Below are 20493 nucleotides of genomic sequence, written 5' to 3' on the forward strand. Positions count from 1 at the left end.
GTGTGTGTGTGTGTGTGTGTGTGTGTGTGTATGTGTGTGTATACATGTATATATGTGTGCATGTATGTATGTATACATGTATATATGTGTGTGCATGTATATAGACGTATATATGTAGATCTGTGTGTGTATGTGTGTATGCATACGTACATGTATGTATGTGTATGTACATGCCTATGTACATGTGCATGCGTGCAGTGGGGGACAGGCACGTTCGGCCTTGGGTGGTGCCTGAAGCGCCGTGTGTGTGTGTGTGTGTATGTATGTATGTATGTATACATGTATATATGTGTGTGCATGTATATAGACGTATATATGTAGATCTGTGTGTGTATATGTGTGTATGCATACGTACATGTATGTATGTGTGTGTGTACATGCGTATGTACATGTGCATGCGTGCAGTGGGGGACAGGCACCCCTGCCTTCCATCCTCCGCTGTGTCCCAGGGCCCGTCCCAGGGCAGTGCCCCGCAGCCTGGGATGCCCTTGCCCTTCCCCTGGGGCCAGCAGAGCTCAGGCCTCGCTGCCCTCCCCGAGCTCTGGAAACTTCGATTCCCTGAGCTCTCATTGCAGGGCTGGGGGGGTGTCTGTGTCCGCAGAGGTCGGGCAGCAAACATGCCACTACGCCTGCGGATAACTACTACCTGGCTCGGAGGAGGACTCTGCAGGTGGTGGTCAGCTCCCTGCTCACCGAAGCCGGGTTCGAGAGCGCGGAGAAGGCGGCGGTGGAGACGCTGACGGAGATGTTACAAAGCTGTGAGTATCCAGCTTTGTGAGCGTCCAGCAAACTCACGCTCGTCCCCTGAAGTTTCTTGTTCCTCAGTTGTCAAGTTGGCCTTCACCTTTTCTTTTCTTTTTTTCTTTTTTTGTTTTTTTGGGTTTTTTTTTTCCACTTTTGTTATCTTGTGTTAATGATGTTAGCAAAAGCGGAAGGCTACAGCACAGCCCTAGAGTCACAGACTTCCGTGAGCATGAGATGTTTGTCCAAACTCAGAGATGCTTATATATCTTACTCAGAGAGTACTCATTAGATACTCATTAGGTATCCTGATAAGCACCACGTATTGAGATGCTGCCGGAATAAATAGAGAAATAACAGAGTTCCAGACATTGGGTTAGTTAAGCCTGTAGAAGAGCCCGTTTTTGGCAGCTCTTCTGCTTTTCTGGGTGCTGTGCCTAGGATCTCAGGTTACACATTTTTCTGAAACCAGTAGATGATCGAGTTTTTTATTTTTTCATGCTTGTGATGTAGATTTACCTTTTGCATTTGTGGAAGACATCTGAGTTTGATCTTTAATGTCTCTGTACTTTGCACATGCTTTAAATACACAGGCTGTAAGACACTGGATTCCAGGAGCTATTTTTCATTCCTGGCTAAATTTGCTAAAAATTCACATCTCTGAAGCTACGGTTGGGCTGATACAAATATGTGGTCACCGTCAGAATCAAATATTGGTGGTGTCTTTTTCTCCTCCCAGATATTTCTGAAATTGGAAGGAGTGCAAAGTCCTACTGTGAACACACAGCCAGAACACAGCCTACGCTCTCTGATATAGTGGTTACTCTAGTGGAAATGGGTGAGTAGTTGGCTGGTCCCACTAATTCCAGCTGCCTGATTATAGAAGATTTGGGTGTGCTGTGTGTATAGGAAAATCTGTCCCCTGTGTTTCTGGAGTGTGTGTGTGTGTGATGTGATGCCCACTCTTCTGGGCACTCAGATATCGCTGCTGCCGATGCAGTATGGATATATAGAGAGTGTGTGATTTTCTTTCTCACGTAATTTGGAGCCTGTGGAAGAATTCTGGTGAAGCCTGAGAAGGGATTTTTTGACAGGATAAACTCTTGGTGTGATTTCTGTTTTCTCTTTTGTGTTTCAGGGTTCAATGTTGAAACGCTTCCTGCGTACGCCAAGCGCTCCCAGAGGATGGTCATCACTGCTCGTATGTGGGAAATCCTTTCTCTCCTTATACAGGAAATTAGAAATAATAGAGCATTCCTCTCTGCTGGCATCCAGAGCTTCTGCTTTTCCAGTGCTCCTGGAAGTGCAGTTTGTGTTAAGGACTCCTGTAATGACTTGTGTAGTAGGTGAAGGAAGGTACCCTCTGCCGAATCAGTTGCCTTTGCTTCAGCATCCTCACTGCACACGAGAATCCTCAGGGTGGTTTTGTTCTTGCGTAGGAGAGAGGGATCAAGTAATTCGTGTTCCCTTCTGGGATGCCAAACACAACCTGAAACGATTGTTCATGGGCTGTGCTCTTGTCCCCTTTGTGGGACCTGGAGACACAGGTCACAGCTCAGTATAAGCTAGCGCTTGATGCCTAACTCTTGGCAGAATGGAGCTCCTGATTTGTATATGTGCATGTTTTTTAACTGTAGCTCCTGTGACAAACCAGCCCGTGACTCCCAAAGCTCTGACAGCTGGACAGAACAAGCCCCATCCATCCCACATTCCTGGCCATTTCCCTGAGTTTCCAGATCCTCACACTTACATCAAGACACCAGTGAGTGAAAAAAGATTTTTATGCCATTTGGGGCTGTTTGAAGTCAATGACACCAGGAGTGGTGTCTAAGTATTTTTACTGCAGTGCTGGTACTGTTTATCCAAAACTTCTCCTGGCTTAATTGTTTATGGGTTGCCCTTGCTGTAGATTTCTGGCTGATTGACATCTGTAGCTCTCTGAAAATCTGTGCATGTTGAAGGTCAGTGCTCGCCTGTAGCATCTGCGTCCTAGCAGTGTTTTGAACTTCAGTTCTCTGCATGGCATCGACTAATGGTGGTGTGTTTTTTTCCTCCCTGCTCCACAGACATACCGGGAGCCAGTATCTGATTATCAAGTCCTGCGGGAAAAGGCAGCATCGCAACGGCGCGATGTAGAAAGAGCTCTCACACGTTTCATGGCGAAGACGGGAGAAACGCAGAGTCTTTTCAAAGATGATGTCAGCACGTTCCCATGTGAGTTACCTAGGACACTTTGTGCTGTAAATGACAGCTGTCTGAGTATACACTCCGTTAGGGTTCTTGCTACTGCGGGAGGTGTGCACTGAATTATCGCATTGTGTTTGCCCTTCTGAGGCACTGGAAGGCTGGGAAATGGGGAATTTTCTATTTGAAATGGGGATGAAAACCAGCCAAATGGTAGACTTCCATCATCATCAAAGGCTCATTTTCTTCTGATGGTGGAAAAGGCCTTGGCTGATAGGTGCAAAATTCAAAGCTCATCCCAATTCTGTCTCTGCCCCTCTTATAACTTCTAAACAAGTAGCTTCTCCTCTCTTACATGTTTGTGGTAGGCAGTGAGGGTTCTCCTGTTTCTCTGTCTGCAAAGCAGTGATGAGAATTCCCACCTTCCCAGGGCTCGCTGGCAGCACAGATGTCAGTGTTATCTTAAGGGGGACTAAGTGATGCTTCAACCTGTGAGATAATTGAACGTTCATGGAGGCCAGGAAGAATTTTTTTGTGTTAGTAGAATGCTGTGTACTTGGCCTCAGAAAACAGGAAATTAAAGACTGCCATCTTCTAGGAATAGCATAGTTCATTCCTGATCCCTGGGAGGAGCAGGTAAAGAGTGTGTGTGTTTAAAACCAGAACCAGTGAAAGTGTTTGGTCTTAAGAAACTGCTTGGCTTTGTGCTTCAGAATCTCTGACTTGAGGAGTCTTCTCCTAGCTTGCTGATTGTGTTCTTTTCCCTAACGCTAGTGATTGCTGCCAGGCCTTTCACTGTACCCTACCTGACAGCTCTTCTCCCCTCTGAGCTGGAAATGCAGCAAATGGAAGAAACAGATTCATCTGAGCAAGACGACCAGACAGACACTGAGAACCTCCCCCTGCACATGAGCACGGTACGCCCAGCCTGAGAGATCAAGGTCTCTTGGGCCTGACTTACTTAAACTTATGAAACCTGGTTCTTTGACTGTCTTCCTTGCAGCTGGGCACTGTGGGTGGAAAATGGCAGAGTGGGTTGCATTTTACCAGGTGTAAATGACTAAACATTGTCATGGTTCTTTAACTTCTGCAGGGTGCAAAGCAAAATGAGGTTGGATCATGAGCTTTCAGTACAACCTTCATTTCAGTGTTAGGGGAGAGGATCCCACACTGTTCCCAAAGGGGATCTTCTTGGGTTAGAAATCAGGAGAGCTCACCTTTAATGCAGCTCTTTGTGTGCTGCTCTTTATCTTGGCTGTTGATTATCTGTTTTACCTATAGGCTACATGGTTTGAACTTCTAAGCCTTATTTAGCCTAACTTTGGTTGTTTATGCTTTTGTTGTTTGGTTGTTTGTTTTTTTTTTTAATGTGGCAGGATGATTCAGGACCTGAAAAGGAGAACGCTTCAGTGTTACAGCAGAACACCTCCTTGTCAGGCAGTCGGAACGGGGAGGAAAATGTGATAGACAATCCCTACCTCAGGCCAGTGAAAAAGCCCAAGATCCGCAGAAAGAAGTGAGGCCTCCCCAGCTGTCTGCTCAGAGGAAGAGAAACCTGATGGGGGATTCACCTCCACTGCTGTGAGTGAGAGACATGGAGCAAGACAAGGAGAGGTGATCTGAGTGGCAGAAGCAGAAGTATGATCTCTCTCTGCTTAGTGAACTACACTCTCATCCTGGTTTGCAATGCACCATCTTTCCCCTGCGCTCTCCTGCTGACTTGGAACGGTCAATGGTCAATTGCCTTAAAAAGCGTTGAAGGCCGCCGGGTTACAGACGGGAATTGTCTCGTTTACTTTGGTTTGTTCTCACTGTCGGCAGGATTTACTCTCTGAAGAGACAGGGGACACGGAAGGTTGTTGCTGCTCATTGCTTCCCAGCAGGCTCTGCAGAATACAAAGGCATAATTCGCTTGTGGCTGTCTGGCAGGCTAGAAAAGAAACTTCTGCAATCAACCCTGCCTGGCCTTATAATCTAAGGAGCATGTATTAACAGAGACAGAAAAATCCCAGAGAGGTTTATTTCTTTGGATTCTTGGCAGGTAAAAGCAAACAGACTTTTCTTTTATAAACTGAAGGCGTCTGATGTGTTGGTAAGAGAGTGAAGTGTAAATACAGAGCTAAAATGGCATTTTATTCTCACTTTTTTTGACTGCAGCTGCACTTCTGACTTAAAAGCGCTAAGTGTGGTGTTTACCCTGTTCTGCTTTGAGGTTATTTTTTAGCAGTATGAATGGCAAGACTTAACAGCTGCTTCAGGCTATTTTTCAGTTCTATTGTTAGTTTCAACACAGCACAACTCCTCTGAGAGTTCACTCCTTCACCAGCTGTTTTGAAATATGCTGCTGAAAAACTTGGAATGTGAAATAAAGCTGTATTGATTGCAGTCCAGGATGCCATGCTATTGATCGCACTTTTTTATTTTGTCCATTCTCAAATATAGGCTTTTATCAACAGAAGTTGCTCTTTTTTTTTTTTTTTTTCCTTCATTTCTCCAGAGCAGAAGACTTTTACTTTCAGCAGTGAAAATGGCTGGTGATGGGGAGTATTGTGATTGTGAGCTGGTTCTGTAGGGCTTTGCTTTAATTTTCCTTCAACCTTTCCTTAGGCAAAATAGGGGTTAAATTTCTTTGACAAAAGATTCCTGTAGTTTGGTCCGGTCTCCCAAGCATCTCTTCTGGATGAAAATGTGCTGGAGAGGCAGCAAAGATTGTCTGCTACAGACTGTCAGGCAGGTGGTGGTTTCTTAGAGTGGTAGCTGAATTCCAGCAGTCTGTTGCAGTCGCCGTGGAGATCAGAGTTATGCGTGTACATGTTCACCTCTGTTAGTTAAGGCATCCTTCCAGGCCTTCCTCTTCCCCTGTTGCCCAGGGAGGAGGAAGATAAAAAGGAGTAATTTTTTCAGTGAGAACGGAGGTGTTCCTGCCAAACAATTTGAAATGACATCTCTAGCAAAAAAATCCTGTATGTGCCATTGTCACTTCTGCTGGTGCCTTGGTTGTACAGAATAACAAATGTACAGAGACGTGGTGTATGTATGTATGTATATATAAAAATTTTTATCTTTTTTTACTTGGATTAAGCATTTTTCGTAATGAGAAAATCCCTCGCTGGGTAGGGGAAAAATGTAGATGGAAAATAATAATTTTTATGTTCATAATAAAAGAAATTTTATCTCCTACAAGCAAAACTGGCTGAGTCCTTAAAATTTCAGCAGTGGAAAAGCACTTGAGTGAAGTCTTGAGTGTGTTTTCGGTGGGGTCTACAAGCGGTAGGAAGTCTTGTCCTTCACTCTGCATCTCTTCCTTTCTCCACAACAACACTTGATAGCTGAGAAGGTTGGGAATGTTCCAGCAAACACTTTGGTTCATTAGAAATACGTTCAGTGAGGACAAAGTGCCTTTTGAAATACCACCTGTTTTACAAAAGCTCGAGTAGAAGGTTTCTCCAGTCACAGGTGGAACACGTGGTTGAGGACTGCAGAATCATAGTAACTGCTTACTTTCTCTTACATCTTCTCTTGCACATTTATTTTTCTCTTGATTAAAAAACCAAGACAGATGGAGGTGAAGTATGCAATATCAGCCATGAATACGAAGGTGAAGCCTTAAACAACCATAAAACCCAGGTTTTAGGACAGTACAATTTCCAGTGAGTCGTAGCCCCTTCTTCAAAAGATTGCACCAAAAGGGGCAACTGCAAATCAGCAAATACATCCCTTTTTGACAGCTGCAACTACAAAGCAGGCTCTTGTGGTTGGGAGGGAAGGGGCCAACGTGCCTCGAAAAGACAGGTTGTGAGCAGCTGTTGTGCATATGTGAGAGCACTCGAAGACCGAAAAATGGGGGAAATTGGAAGAATGCGTTTTGGTTTTGTAGCTGAAATTGGGCTACGGGTGAAATTTGCTAAAGAAATAGCTAAACAGACCCCAGAAAATTTGAAAGCCTGCGTTGCAACTGGTACTTGGTGCTGAGAATTAATGTTGCCTGCTCTTAGTTTTCCCCTGAGATGGAATCAAACTTGTGATCAGACAGATGAAGTCTGTGTGGGAGGGATTGTAAACATTTCTAGAAATCCCTAGGGTCCGACTTGTACATTACAGAAACAACTGGTGATGAATACCAGCACCTTTCTGTTTCAGAACTGGATTTATTTTTGTGGCCAGATTCTTAATTATCATGTTGCTTTCTCCTTACTTGGGAATATCTTCATGTCAGTAGGGAAAAAAACTAGTAATGCAAACGTAGGTCCTGCAGGCCATCTGCTCTGAGGTGCCCCAGCACAGCCTCTTCCCTGGGATGTTTGCTGTGTGCTGCCTGTGCACAAAGCTGTTACGCTCTCTCCGAACATACCTGAGGCTATGCCACGTACACCCTCACATTTCTCAGCTCTCCTCGGGCTGTGGGGGAACCCCTGGGCCCAGCCAGGAATGTCTGCTGGAGGTAAGATGGTGATGAGGAGGCCGGGGAAGGCGGGTGGGCAGCTGAGGAGAAGGTGGTGGTGGTTGCTCTCGGTGCTGAGGAGATGGGGCGGCAGCTGAGCTGCCCTCTAGCTTTGTTAGTTCGGCTCCTCTCTGCTGGATTTTGGGGAGAAATGTCCCTTGTGGCAAGGGAAGCCGAGTCGGGGAGGACAGTGAGGTGTTCCCATGGCGACCAAGAGAAAATGGCCGCCAGCCCCGCCTGGGCCGAGGCGTCAGGGGAGCACTGAGGGGTGCTGTGCGGCACCTGAGCACCCGCAGAGGCAGCAGACACCCGACAGGACACCAGAGAAGCACAACGAGGGGCAAGACGTGGCTCTTTTTCAAATAGTTTTATTTGGAGCGGCAGGGTAGTGCTGACGTGTGGGTGGGAAGTGGAGATGAGGCCTGAGCTGCCCGGCTGCCGCTGGGGGGACTGCGGGCTCCTCAGCTGTAGTATAAACTCAGGTAGGCCACTCGGTCCTGGTGTTTCCTGAATTCTTTGTCTATGGTCATCTAAAAGGCAACGAACAATCCGTTAGAGACGACAATCGCTTCAGAAAAGGGCGGGGTGACGCGAGATGGTGTCGAGAACCTTAACCTGTGTTTGAAATCAAAAAAGGTTTTCTTGTCAGCAAGAGCTACACAGGGAAGTCTGTGCCCTGGTTCTCTGTGGATGGAAACTTCCAGAGCAAATTTCTTAACAGAAGGGTTTGGTTTTTTTTTTTTTTGAAGGACTGTTAACTGTTTTTGCAAACCAGCATTTGCTCATAGAAAATCACTTTGTATCTCGTGCCCCAGGGCTAGTAGAGCCCCGTACCCAGCAGACCAGTGAGGGAATAGTGCAAAGGTGTTGAAGTAATAATTTCTTTTGTCAGAAGCGTTGAGCAAGGAATAACATCCCCTTACTGCTGTGCTTACCTTCTGCACCTCCATTTTTAGCATCCTCTTTGGTGGTGCTGGCACTGAAGACCAGTCTGGAGACCCAAACTTCATCGGCCAAGTGATTTTTTTGTTTAACTGCTTGCCTGCTTCATATGTTCCAGGTCTAAAGAAAACAGGCACAAAAGACCTCATTTTCTGGAGCTGGTGTATGGTGTTTGTAATATTGGAATTTACCAGCACCACCTTGATCCATGGGATAAATGCATGTTGTGGTATTCTAGTCATCATGCTAAGTTAAAGACTGAAGTAGGGGAGCTTTTTGAAGATAAAAAACCATTACTGGGAACTCAGTTACCTATCTCCCATTTTGTCTTTGTATTTCTCTCTGCTAGTACTCCTGCTTATTATTAAAAGTGTAAGAAAATTAGTTACATTACCCAGGGAAAAAATCTTTATCTGAAGGCTTATCTGGAAACCGTGGTGTCTTAATGGAAAATGGAGCATAGGCTGGCTGGCATTTTCTCTCTTTCTTCCAGAATGACTGGTACGTTGCTGGGCTGGGAGTCACAGTCTGCAAGAGAGAAAATTTCAATATAGGTTTTGTTCTGCAAACCTTTCCTACATGCTCTGATCAGCAGCCAGCTGGGCATTACTGACCTGCTGTTCAGTGCATGTTTTGGCTGCTCTTGATAGTGTAGAAACCATCAGAACAAGTGAATTATGCACTCCCCACTCCTTACCCAGTGTGTCCCGTGATGTCTCCTATTATAATGTTATTCTAGAAGAGCTGGGCCAGAAAACTGTGTGTTTGTTCAGGTGGTATAGCTGAGCTCCCTCCCCGATTTCACCTCAGTATGTACATTCACATGTGTGTGTATGTGATACGAAGGAATGTGTCTACACAAATGCATGTGTTGATGTTGCCAGAGCTCAGACAATCAGTCATGGGTCTCCAGGCTCAACACCTCCCACTAGACTGCCTGTAAGGAGATCTGTAGCTACCGTATATATTAAGTTGGAGGCAGCCCCAGCAAATGTGATACGCTGATAGTCTCTGTTGTGAACAGCCTTCAAATTCTTGTAAAGCTGCAGCTCTGCCGCTCTGAAGTGTGATTTTCTTACCTGTGGCTCTGGTAGAAAACGCTGGGCTGTTCTCGCTCCTATCACATAGCCTTTCTTGCTCAGTGGTCGGTTTTCCAAAGAGTATCTGAGGCTGCTTCTCTGCGATTCAAAAGCAGAAGTGTGTTTCTGACATTTTTAAGACACCATTTCCATCAGGGGAAGGGCAGAAGTACACGAGCAGCAGACATTATTCCTATTAATTACTTTCTCAATAATGCAGAGCGCTAGGGCAGCTGGAGCTTTGAGGGCTGGTACATTTGGAAGCGCAAGGGAATTTCTTTTTCTAGGTATATGTGGAGACCTTGTAAAATGGGTTTGCAGGGCAGGAGTACTTTGTCTTGTGTGAGGGAAAAGCTCTGAGCATGAAAACTGAGCAACTTACCTCTCGACTCAGGTAACAGCCAGGCCCAAGCAAAGGGTCTCCTCTGATGGCTACCAGCTGGATTCCCAGCCTGTCTGAGGCGTGGTGGAGAGGGAATATTTTCCGCTCTTGACATGACCCAAATGAGATCCGCTTCTGCACATCTGTGAGACCAGGAAATGCCATCAGTGGAGATGACCACTTGCTGCTTTTCTTCCTTCTTAAGTGCCTGCTGCCCTCTTCCTGAGGCCAACCATTCCCTTATCTCCCAGATGGGAATTTCCCCTGACCCTGGATGTTTGTGAGGGGTCTGCCCTTTGGATGCCTGTTTCCTCCTGTCACAAAGGCTTCTTCTCCCCCAGCCTGAGCAAAGAGTAGCCTAGCAGCCCGGTTGTGGGGAAGGTTGCTGGGGAAGCGTGATGCCACCAGGGAGCATCACAAGAAGGAAAACCCTCATGCCTTCAGCCCCTGGGTGCGAGCACCTCGCATGACTCACCTCTCGGCTCTGCTGCCATGCTGCCCTGCCAGAGCAGTCAGCATCTGTGTGTACTCCAGTTGCTATAGACACGGAACAGGGAGTGCAGGAAGGAATGCTGCCAATGGCAGCGCCTGGAGGGTGCAGGGAAAAGAGGAGGATTAATAAAGTCTCTGTGGATTGTGCTGTTTCCACACTGTAAGCCAGTATGGGGAGGTCTCTGGGGAGGCAGTCTACAGGTTGTGCTGTCAGGACCCTTCTCTGTGATCTCTCTTGTGGCATAGTCTGACCTGTTTGTCGTCTGCTCTCTGTCCTTTTCCGGGTGCCTGACTGTCATGGTAGGGCACTGAGAAACCCCTGGAAGATGCCATACTGGAATTAAGTCCAGCTTGTGGATTCAGGCCCTTCCCTGAGCACAAGCGTGAGTATCATGAGAGAATCAGGGAACATCGGAGTATTAGGAATGAGATTAGTTAAAACAGGGAGGCTTGTTGCTTTTGCAGAGCACTTTATTTAATCATTCTGATTCCATGCAATTAGATCAGAGGGGTCTGTTTGCTGTTAAAATATTGGGATCTTCATGGCCAGTTGCAGCAGGAGCAGCTGGCATCAAAGACGAGGCCTTCTTCACAGCTCTCCATGAAGGTTTCACCATTGACACAGTTGTAGAAGTTTCTCTTGTTGGTTGGGTCTGCATAGATGCCGTTGGCCTTGCCAGCACAGAAGTCACTAACACCAGAGCCCCCACTCCCACTCCCACTTCCACTTCCACCTGTAGTAGAGGGAGCTCCAGTGACAGGAGGATTGGGATGAGCTGGCGGCACGCAGTCTGAAATAAAATCAGGAAAGGGCTCACTTCTGTGTTGACAGTCTCTCAGCTGTCCCCTCCCTCCACAGGCCCTTTAGTGGCGGGACCAGCTATTAGTGTGTTCTCCCAAAGTCTGGCCTGGCTCACACCAGGCCTTTGAGACATCTGCACCCTGGTCCAAGTCACAATCTCCCTCTTTTATCCCGAGGGATATAGAGTGAAGGGATCTTTCCAGGCTAATATCTAGTTGTGGCTTCCATAGCAAGTCCTTATCCCCCAAGGTTCCAGAGGCCAATGTTTGTGGGTCTCTGAAGCCAAGAAGCACATGGTACTTGAGCTACTCACCATTGTTTTGCAGACCAAGACCCTTCTTCAGGGTGGTGATCAGGGGATATTTGCCTTCCTTGCAGAAAGTGCCAGTGAAGTCGTCCATGTCCAGGGACCAAACCATGGCACCTCCAAAGTTGTTCTTCTTCAGCCAGTCAACCTGTTCAGTGCCAGGGAGAAATCCCAGTTAGTCCCAGGATGTGCTGGGGCAGAGCCTCCTGCCTTCTCATTAGCACAGCCACACACCCCAGCATACCTTGATGTTGAAGCTCTTGATGTTGTCATAGCCAACCCATTCGCTGCCTTTGTAAGCGTAGGGCACGTCCTGGGGGGCATCCCAAACCTCGGTGGCTCCAGAATTCAACAGAGTGCAGATCTGGGGAGAAGGACCAAGAGGTGGAATTTTATTATCATAAAGATGGGTTAGTCCAAGCTCTGCCATTACCTTGACTTTATTCTCTAGTTTTGTGTCATTTATCTGGTCCTTGAGATTAAGTAAATTTTATTAGATTTTGTGGAATGAGCTTAAGTATTTCCAAGGTTTACTTGGACACATTAGATACTACTGGGAAAGGGTCAAGTACAACATCTCTTTTTCACTCCTTGCCTTATGGACACTGAATATAATATTAGTAATTTCTCTTACTGTATTGGAGGAATCATTTTTATATTTCAGAAAGGCCTATTTAGCTGTATCAAACCCTTGCTGCTAAACTGCATAATGATATTCAGTTTATGAATAAGACATTTTTTTTCTGGCACGGATTCTCTGTACTATTTTAGTTCACTTTGCTGCAATTTTGTGGGCAGTTTTGTGTCTGTAGCCATTCAGAAAGCTCCATGGGTGCCTTCCTTAAAATTATTTGAAAAAATTAATGCGGTCAGAATACACTTACCTCAAAGTAAGCCAGTTCCCCAGCCTCCTGTGTGTAAGGTCCAGCTGGCCCAGCTCCTGATGCTGGTGCTCCAAGACCATTCTCAGATGGGTTTCGCAGTGTGAAGGTATTTCCATATGTTGGGAATCCAACAACGAGTTTCTCAGCTGGGGCACCATTGCTCTTCCAATAATTCATAGCATAATCCTTTAAGAAAGCAATACTGTTCAAGTCTGTGCCAAGAGTTATAGGCAGGATGATGAATTTCTAAACTTCTGGTTTGATCATGGGTGTGATCACAGACCTGAGATTTGTGACACAGGCTCGCAAGATATACTTACCACATTGAAGTAGATGTAGTCACCTGTGTCAGTTGGGCCTTTGTACAGAGGGCTGTTCTCCCCAGTGGTACTGTCCCAGGAGCCGTGGAAGTCGTAAGTCATCACGTGGAAGTAGTCCAGGTACCTGTGGAGAACATTGCACACGTCTGTCTCCTGGCCTGCTCAGTCACCCAGAGCTGATTGTTCCTCTAGCGCTGGCCGTTTACCCCACCACATCCCTGGCCACGTCCCCACTTTTTGGATGTCTGGGTTCTTCAACACTTGTCTCGAGCTGACCTTGGGAGTGCTGGAGCCCATTCTCTCCTCAGAGGAGGGAGGCAGAGGTCAAGGCAGAGTGGGAACTGCACCGGGAATTATAGGAACCAAGAGATGTTCCCCAATGCCTGTGAGCAGCCTGTTGTTACGCTGCCTCCCGAGGTGTCCCCTTCCCAACCAAACAGGCATTACTGATAGCGCTCTTGCCTAATGCCAAGGAGTAGGGACCCCACATGCAATGAGGTTGAGTTCTGACAGGTAATGGCTGAATTTCCCTTAATTTCTTGGTGGAGGAGCACATAAGTGACAGGAAAGATCATGGAGGGTTTGCTACTCACTTTCCAAGCTCAGCAATCTGGTAGCCAGCCTCGATGGTGGACACTCCTGCAGCAACGGCTGCAGTGACCAGGAGACGGGGCTTGTTGACCTGTTTGGCTTCCTGCTCAAAGGCTGCCAGCATTTCCTGAGGGATGCCAAGAAACAGGTCTCACCATGGACTGTCTGGGCTGAGGCTTCACAGCCAGGGCTGTGCAGAGCAGAGGGCTTGAGCAAACGCTTTTGTTTTGACCTACCTTCACCAGGACGGTAAAGAGAGCCTTGTCCTGGGCTGGGCTGCCCCTGGAGCCGGGGTACTCCCAGTCAATGTCCAGCCCATCAAACTGGTACTGGCGCAGGAATTTGATGACAGACTTGATGAAGGTCTGGCGGTTCTCGGGAGTGGAAACCATAGTGGAAAACCTATGGAAGCAGAGCAGGACAGAGTTGAGGTTTGGTTGGTGCCTCTTCTGCCCCCTCACTCCCTTCCTAGGGAACCATTATGGGAAGGCGATGGTTTGAACTTACTTGTCTGTCCCAAAATTCCATCCTCCAATAGAGAGCAGAGTCTTCAGATTTTTGTTTCTGCAGAGGGAAAAAAAGAACATGTTGCACTACAAGGAATGGTTTAATCTTGCCAGTTTCCAACATTACACAACAAAACAACAGAAAGCACAGTGCTCTTGCTTTCCAGAATCTTTTCTTGAAAGTATCTGCCTCTGTAAGCTGTGAACTCATGGTGAGAAGCCCGAGGAGCAAGTCAGCAGTGCACTGAGTCACTGTCACCATCCTCTAAGGACTGGTGCTGGCAGCCAGTGCTGCCCTGCCCTCCCTTTCCCTTCCCTTCACTATCTGCCTCTTCTCCTTGACATCCCTTGGCCATGGATGGCTCAGCCATTGTGCCCAGAACAGATGCTGGGCAGGAGCTGAAGGGGAGAATGAGTGATGCCCTTTGCCCTGGGTACGTACTGGTTCTTCAAGCCGTTGAAGGATTTGTAAAGTTCCTCGTCGTTCCACTCATAAGTTGTGATCTTATTGTTGGACATCCCAGCAAAGGCGTATAGCAGGTGAGTGCACAGGCATGGGTCAATGTTGTCAGGCATGTATTTTGCCACACCAGGCCTATATTGGGCCCAGTTGGTGAAGTAACATGAGAGCACATAGGCAGAGCCTGCAGAGAAATGGAGGAGATGTGGTAGGGAGGGGGAAGAGCAGAGAGGACTCGTCTCTGAAATGCAGGAGGAGCAGGTGCCTCCCTGCACGAGGCCATGCTGCTCCCTACAAGCATCCTTCAGGCCACAGAGGAAGGGAACGGTGCCCTGGGCAGCCTGTGTAGGAGTTAGTACCTCCGTAAATGGGATCTGATCAGCAGCGATTGGGCAGTGTTTCCATGCAGGGTAAGGAGTCCCGAGAAGGTGAAGTAGGGTTGCTTATCCCTCTCAGAACTGCCTCTCCACGGGTAAGAATGGATTTCTTTCCTTCCTACTTTGTTTTGGGAGATGATTCAGTCCAGGAGCCTCTTGCACCCTTAAACTCCTGAATCTCAGGGTGGTTCTGAGTGCTGGGTCTCTTCCCCAAACTGCATCTTTCTGCTTTGCTGCCACGTAAGGCAGAAGAGAGGCAGAGGGGATCTGGGGAAGTGCCGGGGAGGTGGGAGGCTCTTTGTGTGTTTGCCGTGCCGCCTGTTTGAGCTGCCTTTGAAAGGTTCTGCAAAGCCCAGGCTAGTGCCTGCGCTCATGTTTCATTCAAGCTGAGCAGGAAGGGGCTGCTATGAGGAAGCTGCACTAAAGAAAGCAACATATTTGCACTTGAGATTGAGCAAGCCATGCTTGGTCAAGCTTTTGTCTTCAGAGACGCCATCGCTGAGTGCCTGCCTGTCTGTCCTTCCTCCTCCCCGTGAGTTGTAAAAGAAAGAGCTAGTGAGTCTGTTCCAGTTGCCTGCCTGTGCCGTAAGTGAGAAGGGTTTGGTAGGGTTGTGTTTGGGGTAGAGAGCACGTACCTATCTGGGCGTTCAGCAGGAGGACCAGACCTGTGAAGACAAAAGTGTGGGATTAGTCTTGGCACTGAGCAATACCAAACACTCATGCAGGGCTGGACTGAAGCCAGTACAACCTATACCCCATGTCATTGTTCTTTCTGAGAGAAGTGGAGATTGAAACAAAATTTCGTCAGAAGCATAGTCTGAATTTTCTTGAGATTTTTGTATTTTTTTAAAGAACACTCAAGAATCAGTTTTCTCAAGCATGGGTCAGTTGAGTGTTCATATGGAAATAGGAACATGTTGCGGAAAGATTCCCTGTAGAAACATGGAACAGAAAGTGAAGTCACAATGCAGTATTTGGAATTTTTGCTGTTTTTTTTTCATCAAAAAGCAATTTCCAATTTCATTTAACAACAAATTCTATTAATTTTTAAAATACAAAATATCCACATGGGTAGTACTGAAAAACCTGAGTACTTCTCCTGAAAGTAATTGCTCTGTCTTCTCTTTCACAGGAGAATGAAACATTTTAAACACTGAATACATTTTGTATAACCACCCAATATAGCAAAACATCCTCAAATACTCACCATAAAGGCGGGGGATGAAGTTAGGAAGGAGAACTTACCAGTAAGCAAAGTGAGCTTGGCCATCTTTGCGTTGGAGAAATTGCATGCAGCCTGTTTCTAGCTTATATACGCGTCTCTCATTCCATAACAGTCTTGTATCAATAAATATTATGAATGTTGGTAAAGATCAGTATCACCAAAAAAATGATACCAGTACAATGGGCCTTAACACTCCAGCTGGAGACACCACTGTTATCAGGCTGTGCCATGTCGTGGTGCTGAGAGGTAGTTGGAGAACAAGATTAGATGAAATGTTGTTGACAGCGACAGGCGTTGTGTCAACACTGGCGATTAGGCAGCGATAGATGGCTGAAGTGTTCAACCTTGCGCTGTCATTGTGCCTGCCCAGCGGGGGTAGGCACTGCCACACCAGAGGTGGTTTGCAAGGGTTTGGTCTCCTTGGCTGGGGCGGGCGGCGAGGCAGGACTGAGTAGGGACTGGGCTCACGGCAGTGGGACACAGGGACTGGGCTCACTTGCTGTAGGCAAATGGTTATTTGGGATCCAGTGGACAGAGTCCTCCCTTGCCCACACGATCCGAGCTTGTTGTCACTTGCCAGTGAGCACTTGCCAAGTGCCCGTGTCCTGCCTTAGGCTTCTCTGAAGCTCCGTAGAGTGAAATTACTCGAATATCTTTCATTCTATATCAGCTTGGCTGTGATCATTGTCCTGAAAGATGTTTCTAAAAAAGCAATGTATCTGTTTTAGCTTAAATGTTTGATGTTTTCAGGATGCAATATTGTTCTTCTAAGTAAACCTGAATGGAATTTTTTAAAAGGCAGTTTGAGTTGCTGCAATATTCCTCATCTTTGTATTACCTTCAGTCCAGGTGGAGACCCAAAGCTATTACTGTGTTGGAAGAGTGGTGTGATTTCTTTCCTTTTGCCCACTAGGCATGGTCAGGGCTAGTGCAAATGTTGGAGGAAAACACAGCGGGCAAACACAGAGCTGCTCTGCACTCAGGTGCTGCTTCATTCCTGTTAAGATGATGTGAAGGTGAATTCCCTGTAGGTCACCCAGACTTGGTTGACTGGGAGCCTGGAAAAGAGCCTCAAAGTTGCCCGTAGCACGTGCTGGTACTGAAGTCACTGACCTGCAGATTAAAATGCCTTAGACCGACCCTTGAGGTTTTGTACCTGCTCCAGATGAGATATGACAGATTATGAAAGAGACGACCATCTTCAAGGAGTAATTTTCCAGTGTTTTTCTTGTTTGATAAAGTAACACTGTAAATTTGGAATAGATGTGGAAAATCCCACCCTCCGTGACCTCTGGAGCCTTGCAGGTCTGTTATCTGTAGAACTAATTCTGTCTGCCCTTCAACAACTGGGGCTTTTTTCTGATGGATCATGGAAAGGAAACCCTGATTTTCATGGTGACTCCAGCTGAGCAGTGCCCAGCTGTTCCTTTCCTAGGATGAAACTCCAGGATATTTCCTTAAGCTTTTTCATCTTTTCAGGCCAAGAGGTTTGTCAGAGTCAGGCACGGCACTTGCACAGCCTTGCCGCCATGTCCTGGGAGATGTGTCTGACCACTGACTCTCAGCAAACTCCCTAAAAAGTGCTGTTTTCCCCAAAGGCCTTAGCCAGGCTGGCCCTGCCACCCTCGGTCTACACGAGCCGTTGCTCTAGAGCGGTTGTTTGTTCTCCCTGCCCTTGCTGTGGAGATTGGGCACGTCCCTGTGGAAGGCTCAGCTGGGGAGAAATGTAAAGGTGAATGCGATGGAGCCGTGTGTTTTGGAGAGCCCTGTCCCAACCCTTACGAGATCTGTGACTATCCAACACTCCGAGATTTGTCTGTGTTTTATTGTCAACCAGTCACAAACACTGAAAAGCTGACTGGTTTTCCAGCTCTTTCTCTGCCTTTCAAGCAGAATCTGTTTCTGAAAAGATGATCAGTGCAGGTAAGGAAAAACCCAGCCTACAAATTCCTGCAAGGCAGAAGCTCTGGAATCTCTCTTTTCTTACCTGTGGGTCTGGTAAGAAACTCGGGGCTGCTGTTGCTGCTATCACAAAGCTTCTTTTACTGAGGTGGATTCCCTGTTGTTTAAGAGCAGAACACTCTTACTGACTTTTAAGACACATTTGCTTCACAAGGGAAGGGCAGAAGCTCCTGAGCAGCAGGAGTGATCCCTCCCTCTTATTTCTCTTCTCTAAGAAGATGCTTTTCAAATGAACCTTTGCTGGGAGAGATGGAAGAACAATTTTGTGATTCTGCCCTCGGTCTGCCGCAGTGGGGCATGAGGGTCTCTTGCTGCTCAGGCCATGGAGAGGACTTTAGGGGCTGTAGGACACATCAGGACTTGGCCTGTGAATTGGTACGTGCTCAGCTGAACCGTTCCTGCAGCAGGGAGTAATTGATGCCTGACAGAGGGCCAGAGCAGAGGGCTGTGGGCCCTTTGAAGACTGTTCCACTTGGAAGGCAGCTTTTGCAGGAGGAGAATGCTTTTCATGGCCAAATGCACAGGCCTTGCTCTGTGTGGAGCCGGTGTCCTGGTGGCACCACTGTGCTCTTCCTCTGTGTGCTCTCTCATGGTGCAGCCTGATCTGCCCTGTCCCTTCCTCTGCTTTGTTTCCCTCTCACTAACTGCCCCACTGGCACATCAATAAAGCCCTAAAAAATGCCATCTTATGGTTGTTTCAAATACAACTTGTGCACTCAGGCTATTTCCTGAATTTAAGTGTAAGTATCACAAGAGAATCTTGGTGCATCAAAATATTAAGAGCAAGATGAGTTGAAACGAGAGTTGTTGCTTTTACAGAACACTTTATTTAATCATTCTTATTCCAGGCAATAAGATCAGAGGGATCATTTGCTGTAATAGGATTGGTATCTTCAAGCTGTAGCAGGAGCAATTAATATTGACAAAATTGTCATGCTAATTCTCAAAGAAATTTTGATGTTCAAACACTGGTTGGTGGAGAGTGGATGGCTTTGCCAGCACACAAACCGCTTCTGCCACAGTCACCTGAGTGGTTACGCCAACTCATGTTCACACTCCCAATCCACCTCCATGTTTAGGAGCTACATGAACTTGAGGACTGGATGGTTAATAGGCCTTGCACCCTGAAATGAAAGCAGGAGGTATGTTTCCTTTGGGAAGGGATTATATTTATAATGGACAATCCTCCCTGCCCTCTTTCCATGTTCCCATGAGGTTCTGACCACATCAGCTTTTTATAGCTGGTGTATTAAGCACAAACCCAATGTTACTTAAGTTACTCACTGCTGTTTTGCAGACCAAGACTGTTCTTCAGGGTGGTGATGAGGGGATATTTGCCCTGCTTGCAGAAAGTACCAGTGAAGTCATCCAGATCAATTGTCCAAACCATGGCACCTCCAAAGTTGTTCTTCTTCAGCCAGTCAGCCTGTTCAGTGCCAGGGAGAAATCCCAGTTAGTCCCAGGATGTGCTGGTGCAGAGCCTCCTGCCTTCTCATTAGCACAGCCACACACCCCAGCATACCTTGATGTTGAAGCTCTTGATGTTGTCATAGCCAACCCATTCGCTGCCTTTGTAAGCGTAGGGCACGTCCTGGGGGGCATCCCAAGCCTGGGTGGCTCCAGAGTCCAGGAAGGTGCAGATCTAGGAAAGCAGGGGAGAGAGGGAGAAGTTAGCAAGCGCCCCATAGAAAAGGGCAGTTGGAATATCACACGGATTAAAAATTCCATGCTGGAAAGTGGACAAGTGTTTGTGTTTTTCTTGTGGCCTAGTTGGGAGGGAACACATACCTCGTAGTAAGCCAAAAGCCCGGCCTGCTTTGTGTAAGGTCCAGCTGGCCCAGCTCCTGTTGTTGGTGCCCCAACAGCAGTGTTAGATGGGTTTTGGAGGTTGAAGTTATGTCCGTAGGTTGGGAATCCAACAAGGAGCTTCTCAGCCGGGGCACCATTGCTCTTCCAATAGTTCATCGCATAATCCTGTAAAACAACCACCACAGTTCAAGTCTGTGCCAGGATGCGTAGGCAGGAGGATGACTAGTGTGGCAGAGGCTCCCAAAATATACTTACAACACTGAGGTAGCTGTTACTCCCACCAAACAGAGGGCTGTTCTCTCCGGTGCGTCCATCCGAGGAGCTATAGAAGTCGTAAGTCATCACATGGATATAGTCCAGGTACCTGTGGAGAACATTGCACACGTCTGTCTCCTGGCCTGTTCAGTCACCCAGAGCTGATTGTTCCTCTAGCGCTGGCCGTTTACCCCACCACATCCCTGGCCACGTCCCCACTTTTTGGATGTCTGGGTTCTTCAACACTTGTCTCGAGCTGACCTTGGGAGTGCAGGGAGAGAGCAGAGGTCAAGGCAGAGTGGGAATTGCACCTGGAATTCTGGGAACCAAGAGATGTTCCCCAATGCCTGTGAGCAGCCTGTTGTTACGCTGCCTCCCGAGGTGTCCCCTTCCCAACCAAACAGGCACTACTCGTAGCGCTCTTGCCTATCACCAAGGAGTAGGGACCCCACATGCGATGAGGTTGAGTTCTGACAGATAATGGCTGAATTTCATTAATTGCTTGGAGGAAAAGCACTTAAGTGAGAGGAATGATGCTGGAGGGTTTGCTACTCACTTTCCAAGCTCAGCAATCTGGTAGCCAGCCTCGATGGTGGACACTCCTGCAGCAACAGCCGCAGTGATCATGAGACGGGGCTTGTTGACCTGTTTGGCTTCCTGCTCAAAGGCTGCCAGCATTTCCTGAGGGATGCCAAGAAACAGGTCTCACCATGAACTGTCTGGGCTGAGGCTTC

The 20493-nt window shown here is 47.3% G+C and overlaps 4 protein-coding genes across 5 annotated transcripts in view; 1 reads left to right on the plus strand and 3 right to left on the minus strand.

Moving 5' to 3' along the window:
• The first annotated feature begins 228 nt into the window (after positions 1–228).
• On the plus strand, positions 229–6091 carry TAF8 (TATA-box binding protein associated factor 8). Its single transcript, XM_026864174.1, has 7 exons — positions 229–758; positions 1481–1579; positions 1880–1942; positions 2379–2503; positions 2808–2955; positions 3700–3842; positions 4302–6091. Exons 1-7 carry the CDS (start codon positions 746–748, stop codon positions 4443–4445), a joined length of 735 nt encoding a protein of 244 aa, XP_026719975.1. The 5' UTR covers positions 229–745; the 3' UTR covers positions 4446–6091.
• Positions 6092–7827: 1736 nt separating this feature from the next.
• On the minus strand, positions 7828–10263 carry PIFO (primary cilia formation). The gene is made up of 6 exons (XM_026864178.1): positions 10245–10263; positions 9770–9912; positions 9388–9486; positions 8703–8836; positions 8302–8428; positions 7828–7896 (listed from the first exon to the last, which is right to left on the minus strand). Exons 1-6 carry the CDS (start codon positions 10261–10263, stop codon positions 7828–7830), a joined length of 591 nt encoding a protein of 196 aa, XP_026719979.1.
• Positions 10264–10765: 502 nt separating this feature from the next.
• Positions 10766–20493, minus strand: part of LOC113488820 (acidic mammalian chitinase-like) — a 9980-nt gene continuing 252 nt past the window's right edge. Inside the window, exons 1-11 of one of the 2 annotated variants that reach the window (XM_026864166.1) lie at positions 15754–15778; positions 15144–15173; positions 14114–14315; positions 13673–13729; positions 13402–13567; positions 13168–13292; positions 12575–12698; positions 12255–12440; positions 11615–11734; positions 11377–11518; positions 10766–11052 (exon numbers count right to left, since the gene is read on the minus strand). In XM_026864166.1, the coding sequence (XP_026719967.1) occupies positions 10802–11052; positions 11377–11518; positions 11615–11734; positions 12255–12440; positions 12575–12698; positions 13168–13292; positions 13402–13567; positions 13673–13729; positions 14114–14315; positions 15144–15173; positions 15754–15778 (1428 nt within the window). In that variant the 3' untranslated portion in view covers positions 10766–10801. Of the gene's footprint in view, positions 11053–11376; positions 11519–11614; positions 11735–12254; positions 12441–12574; positions 12699–13167; positions 13293–13401; positions 13568–13672; positions 13730–14113; positions 14316–15143; positions 15174–15753; positions 15779–20493 lie in introns of those variants that run through there. The other variant, XM_026864165.1, reaches the window with a different exon arrangement.
• Positions 18510–20437, minus strand: LOC113488828 (acidic mammalian chitinase-like). The gene is made up of 6 exons (XM_026864175.1): positions 20316–20437; positions 19760–19868; positions 19484–19669; positions 19218–19337; positions 18980–19121; positions 18510–18819 (listed from the first exon to the last, which is right to left on the minus strand). Exons 1-6 carry the CDS (start codon positions 20435–20437, stop codon positions 18803–18805), a joined length of 696 nt encoding a protein of 231 aa, XP_026719976.1. The 3' UTR covers positions 18510–18802.

This window comes from Athene cunicularia (genome assembly GCF_003259725.1).
Source record: "Athene cunicularia isolate RWA chromosome 26 unlocalized genomic scaffold, athCun1 chr26_part1, whole genome shotgun sequence".
In the NCBI taxonomy this organism is placed as follows: domain Eukaryota; kingdom Metazoa; phylum Chordata; class Aves; order Strigiformes; family Strigidae; genus Athene; species Athene cunicularia.

Excerpts from the sequence above, each read along its gene's own strand:
- TAF8 (XM_026864174.1), top strand. Across the intron at positions 1,580-1,879 it reads GGTTACTCTAGTGGAAATGG|GGTTCAATGTTGAAACGCTT; the intron begins GTGAGTAGTTGG and ends TTTGTGTTTCAG. Across the intron at positions 1,943-2,378 it reads GAGGATGGTCATCACTGCTC|CTCCTGTGACAAACCAGCCC; the intron begins GTATGTGGGAAA and ends TTTTAACTGTAG.
- PIFO (XM_026864178.1), bottom strand. Across the intron at positions 9,487-9,769 it reads GCTGTTACCTGAGTCGAGAG|AGAAGCAGCCTCAGATACTC; the intron begins GTAAGTTGCTCA and ends TTTGAATCGCAG. Across the intron at positions 8,429-8,702 it reads GATAAAGATTTTTTCCCTGG|ACCTGGAACATATGAAGCAG; the intron begins GTAATGTAACTA and ends TGTTTTCTTTAG.
- LOC113488828 (XM_026864175.1), bottom strand. The coding sequence starts at position 20,437 with ATGCTGGCAGCCTTTGAGCAGGAAGCCAAACAGGTCAACAAGCCCCGT. Across the intron at positions 19,869-20,315 it reads CAGATTGCTGAGCTTGGAAA|GTACCTGGACTATATCCATG; the intron begins GTGAGTAGCAAA and ends TGTTCTCCACAG. Across the intron at positions 19,670-19,759 it reads GTAACAGCTACCTCAGTGTT|GATTATGCGATGAACTATTG; the intron begins GTAAGTATATTT and ends GTTGTTTTACAG.